This window comes from Anas platyrhynchos, chromosome 32 (assembly GCF_047663525.1).
Source record: "Anas platyrhynchos isolate ZD024472 breed Pekin duck chromosome 32, IASCAAS_PekinDuck_T2T, whole genome shotgun sequence".
Taxonomy (NCBI): domain Eukaryota; kingdom Metazoa; phylum Chordata; class Aves; order Anseriformes; family Anatidae; genus Anas; species Anas platyrhynchos.
Window position 1 is genome coordinate 369,953 of NC_092619.1, and position 5,023 is coordinate 374,975.

The following is a 5,023-nucleotide window of genomic DNA, read 5'->3' on the forward strand; positions in this document are numbered from 1 at the left end:
AGAGCCCAAAGCAGCTCCCAGTGCCTCCCTCAGTCAACACCAGCTGCAGCTCAAGCAAGAGAGCTGCAGAACAGTTCTCGTGCTAAGATAGAGTCTCAGTTTGGGGGTGCTATAAGACTTGCATTAAGTTTTCCTCAGAGAATTCTGTTCTAACTTTGTTTTGCCTTCTCCTCTTCAACAGACAGCCTTGTCAAAGTCAGAGAATGACCAACAGCAGCTCTGTGAGTGAGTTCCTCCTCCTGCCATTCGCAGACACACGCCAGCTGCAGCTCCTGCACTTCAGGCTCTTCCTGGGCATCTACCTGGCTGCCCTCCTGGGCAACGGTCTCATCCTCACTGCTGTAGCCTGCAACTACCACCTCCACACCCCCATGTACTTCTTCCTCCTAAACCTTGCCCTCCTCGATCTGGGCTCCATCTCTACTAGTGTCCCCAAAGCCATGGCAAATTCCCTGTGGGACATCAGGACCATTTCCTATGAAGGATGTGCTGCACAAGTCCTCTTTTTCTTATTCTTTTTTGGTGCAGAATTTTATCTTCTCACCATCATGTCCTATGACCGCTATGTTGCCATCTGCAAACCCCTGCACTACGGGAGCCTCCTGGGCAGCAGAGCTTGTGCCCAGATGGCAACAGCTGCCTGGGGCAGTGGCTTTCTCAATGCTGTGCTGCACACGGCCAATACATTTTCCCTGCCCCTCTGCCAAGGTAATGCCCTGGACCAGTTCTTCTGTGAAATCCCCCAGATCCTCAAGCTCTTCTGCTCAGATGCCTACCTCAGGGAAGTTTGGACACTTCTGTTTAGTATTTCCTTAGCATTAGTTTGTTTTGTCTTCATTGTGCTGTACTATGTGCAGATCTTCAAGGCTGTGCTGAGGATGCCCTCTGAGCAAGGCCGGCACAAAGCCTTTTCCACGTGCCTCCCTCACCTGGCTGTGGTCTCCCTGTTTCTCAGTACCATCATGTTTGCCTACCTGAAACCCCTCTCACTCTCCTCCCCAACTCTAAATCTCATGGTGTTGCTTCTGTACTCGGTGGTGCCTCCAGCAGTGAACCCCCTCATCTACAGCATGAGGAATAAGGTGCTCAAGGATGCAGTCTGGAAATTCTTGGAATACATCCTTCTTCAAATCAATAATGTGCCTTAAAGTTCCTACTTTATTTCAGAAACTGAGGAAAACCTTTTGTTTTCTTTAATACTCCTTTGTTTTCTCTTATTGCAGTTTTCTTCCATTTCTTGCTTTGATCTACAGAAGCTTATTCTTAGCCTCCTACCTGTTATTTTGTTCTTTACTTTGAGACAATCATCATATGGAGCTATGATTGGGCCTCTTCTATAGATACAGACAAAAAAGAAGCCACGAGAACTTCATTGGTCTCAGCTCCTGTTTGCTTCCACCTGCTCTGGAGCTGGGGGAGCAACCATAGCATGCAGGAGGGGCTCAGGGCCCAGAACCCAGCTGCCACATGGAGGAGTGTTGTGGTTTAACACAGTCAACAAATAAACACCACATAACCTTTTGCTCACCCTTTCTCCTCCCTCTCCGTGAAGGAGGGGAGAAACGGGAAAGTGAAGCCTGTGGGTTGAGATAAAGACAGGTTATTAAGACAGGAAAATAATAATAATAATAATAATAATAATAATAATAATAATAATAATAATAATAATAATAATAATAACAACAACAACAATAATAATAATAATAGTAGTGCTACTACTAGTAATGTGTACGAAACAAGTGATGCAAAATGCAATTGCTCACCACCTGCCGATTGATGCCCAGCCTAACTCTGAGCAACCTGCCCCCCACCCCCGCTAGCTACCCTTATATATTGTTTAGTATGACGTCAGATGGGATGGAATACCCCTTTGGCCAGTTTGGGTCAGCTGTCCGGGGTCTGTCATCCAACCTAAACCTCCCCTTTCGTCCATTCCCCTTCATCCTATCACCAGGCATGTCAGAGAATAGACAGATCCCCACCTTGCTACAGCCTTCTGTAGAGTACCTAACGAAAGTGATAAGGTCGCCCCTGAGCCTTCTCCGCTCCAGGCTAAACAACACCAGCTCCCTCAGCCATTCCTTGTAAGACTTGTTCTCCAGACCCCTCACCAGCTTCATTTCCCTTCTCTGGACTCGCTTGAGCACCTCAATGTCCTTCCTGTAGTGAGGGGCCCAAAACTGAACACAGTACTCAAGGTGTGGCCTCACTAGAGCTGAGTACAATCACTTCCCTAGTCCTGCTGGCCACACTGTTTCTGATACAAGCCAGGATGCCGTTGGCCTTCTTGGCCACCTGAGCACACTGCCGGCTCATATTCAGCCAACTATCAACCAATACTCCCAGGTCCTTCTCCGCCAGGCAGCTTTCCAACCACTCATCTCCCAGCCTGTAGCTCAGCTTGGGGTTATTGCTCCCCAGGTGCAGGACCCGGCACTTGGTCTTGTTGAACTTCATGCAGTTGACCTCAGCCCATCGGTGCAGCCTATCCAGATCCTCCTGCAGAGCCTTCCTACCCTCGAGCAGATCGACACACACCCCTAACGTGGTGTCATCTGAAAACTTACTGAGGGTACACTCGATCCCCTCATCCAGATCATTGATAAAAATGGCCCTAATACTGGGCCCTGGGGGCGCCATTAGAGACCAGCCACCGACTGGATTTAACTCCATTTACCATAACTCTTTGGGCCTGGCTGAGAACTTTTAACCCAACGAAGCATATGACAGCCAACGCCATAAGCAGCCAGTTTCTTGAGGAGAATGCTGTGGGAAACGGTGTCAAAAGCCTTACTGAAGTCAAGGTAGACAACAGCCACAGCCTTTCCCTCATCCACTAAGCACAAGACTTTGTCATAGAAGGAGATCAGGTTCATTAAGCAAGACCTGCCTTTCATAAATCCATGCTGACTGGGCCTAATCACCTTGTTGCTATGTAAGTTCCACATGATGACACTCAAGAAAATGTGTTCCATGAGCTTCTCTGGTACTGAAGTCAAACTAACAGGCCTATAGTTTCCCGATTTTACTCTCTGGCCCTTCTTGTAGATGGGCGTCACATTTGCTAGCATCTGGAACCTCCCCTGATAGCCAGGACTGCTGATAAATGATGGAGAGTGGCTTAGTCTGCTCTTCTGCCAGTTGGATATTAGGTTGGATATTAGGAAAAAGTTCTTTACTGAGAGGGTTGTTAGGCATTGGAATGGGCTGGCTGGGAAAGTAGTGGAGTCACCATCCCTGGAGGTATTTAAAAAACGTTTCAATTTAGAGCTTAGTAAAATGGTTTAGTGGAAGACTTGTTAGTGTTAGGTCAGAGGTTGGACTTGGTGATCTTGGAGGTGTCTTCCAACCTAGATGCTTCTGTGATTCTGTGAATCCCAACTCCTGTGGGCTTGTGTGAGGCATGGGAAACAGCTGAGCCCCCTCCTAGCTTCTGGACTGCAAAGAATGAGATGCCTTGCTTGACTCAGCTGAAACTCTTCCCTCAGGAGGGGAGATGGAGATCCCTCTCTGTCCTTGGATGGCTGTCCTGCCTAAAACCAGGGCACAGAAAGGTGATTCCTGGGCCACATACTTTTCCTGTATGAGGAATGACAGTGCTGGAAAAGAGTTTCTTTAACTTGTAGAGGGAAGGAGCAACAGGGATTGCTTCAGTCTGTTTCAAAGTTGATTCCCCTGGAGGGCCAGGGACTTGTCAAGAGCTCCCTGTGCTGATGAGCTGGGCCGAGCTCCTGGGCCCAAGGGGAGCTCCTGGCAAGCGGGCAGCACTGCAGAGAGACAGCTCTGCCCAGGAGCAGCTCCTCTGCACAGCACAGCAGCAGGGCTCGGGGCACTGCCTGCAGGGGACAAAGGCAGCTGAGAGAAGGGAGGGAGATGTTAAAGGCAGTGTGGAGGGGGGATGCTGAGAGCTCACTGCGAAAGAAATCTTCAGAGCCCTGAACAGGGTAAGTCTGTGGCTGCAGGGCAATGCAGCTGTTGTTCCTGGTGCCACCTCCAGATTTGCTGTCAATTCCCACAGCCTATGGGAGCTGTCAGGAGGACTCTCAGAGTTTCTTTGAATAGGAAAAGAATGAGAAGCTCCAGAGCAGGGATTACTTTTCAAAGCTGTCAGAAGGTCAGCAGATGATGGTTTATTCTTTTGGGGCCGGCTACAGGCTGCGCAGCCGGGGTGCAGGCAGGGGTGGCCAGGGCTGTGGTGCAGAGCAGGATCCCTGCTGTGCCCCAGGGGCTGTGTGCTGGTGCAGGGCCTCTGCCACCTGCCATGCTCAGCACTCAGCCTTCCCAGGGAACTGTCCAGGACACTGCGAGGAGAACCTGTCACTTTAAGTAGCCCCCCAAGCATGGCAGAGCAGGGTCCTGCTGGTGCCCAGAGGCTGCTCGCTGGAGCAGGCTGCTCACAGTTCCACAGCACCCCTAGGGGCATCTCTGGGGGACATTCTTGACAGGGAAAATGAACATCTGCAGTATCTGAAGGGAAGGCACTCTCTGGGTTCTCTGGTCTTGCTTTCCTACTTTGAAGGGCAACCAGAGGGATGATAATGGAGTTGTCAGGTTTGTATCAGAGACTGAAGCGCAGAGACCATTACACTGATCTGTAGGTCTTTGAGGAAACCCACAATTTCACTCCATACCCTTTAGCCTATGGGCAGCACCAACACCACCTTCACTGTTTCTAGAAAGACTATTGGATGTCCTGTTCAGCACCTGCAAACAGGGAAATGTCTCTGGCCAGTGGGCACTGGAGATCCGTCTCTGGTACACTTTACTAGATACTGTAAAGCAGTATGGATTCCTCCTGAAAACACATAATTATGCCTCATCATCAAGGCATGCTTGGACAGAAAAAATACAGAGCTCACAGGAAAGAGGCAGTGAGTCTTTTTGAGGAGGTTTCAGTGGTACATGGTGGAATTTTTCTTCAGAGAAGTCTCTCTAACATGTCACTCTCTATTCCTCCATGGACAGGCAACCAGGCTCTGAGGAAGCAAATGTCCAACAGCAGCTTCCCCAATGAGTTCCTCCT

At 49.5% G+C, this 5,023-nt stretch overlaps 1 protein-coding gene across 1 annotated transcript; it reads left to right on the forward strand.

Annotated features, from left to right (window-relative positions):
• Positions 1-203: 203 nt before the first annotated feature.
• On the forward strand, positions 204-1,148 carry LOC140000426 (olfactory receptor 14C36-like). Its single transcript, XM_072030309.1, has one exon. The coding sequence runs from the start codon at positions 204-206 to the stop codon at positions 1,146-1,148; it is 945 nt and encodes a 314-aa protein (XP_071886410.1).
• Positions 1,149-5,023: the final 3,875 nt, after the last annotated feature.

What these genes read in the sequence shown, in the direction of transcription:
- LOC140000426 (XM_072030309.1), top strand. Translation starts at nt 204, where the DNA reads ATGACCAACAGCAGCTCTGTGAGTGAGTTCCTCCTCCTGCCATTCGCA.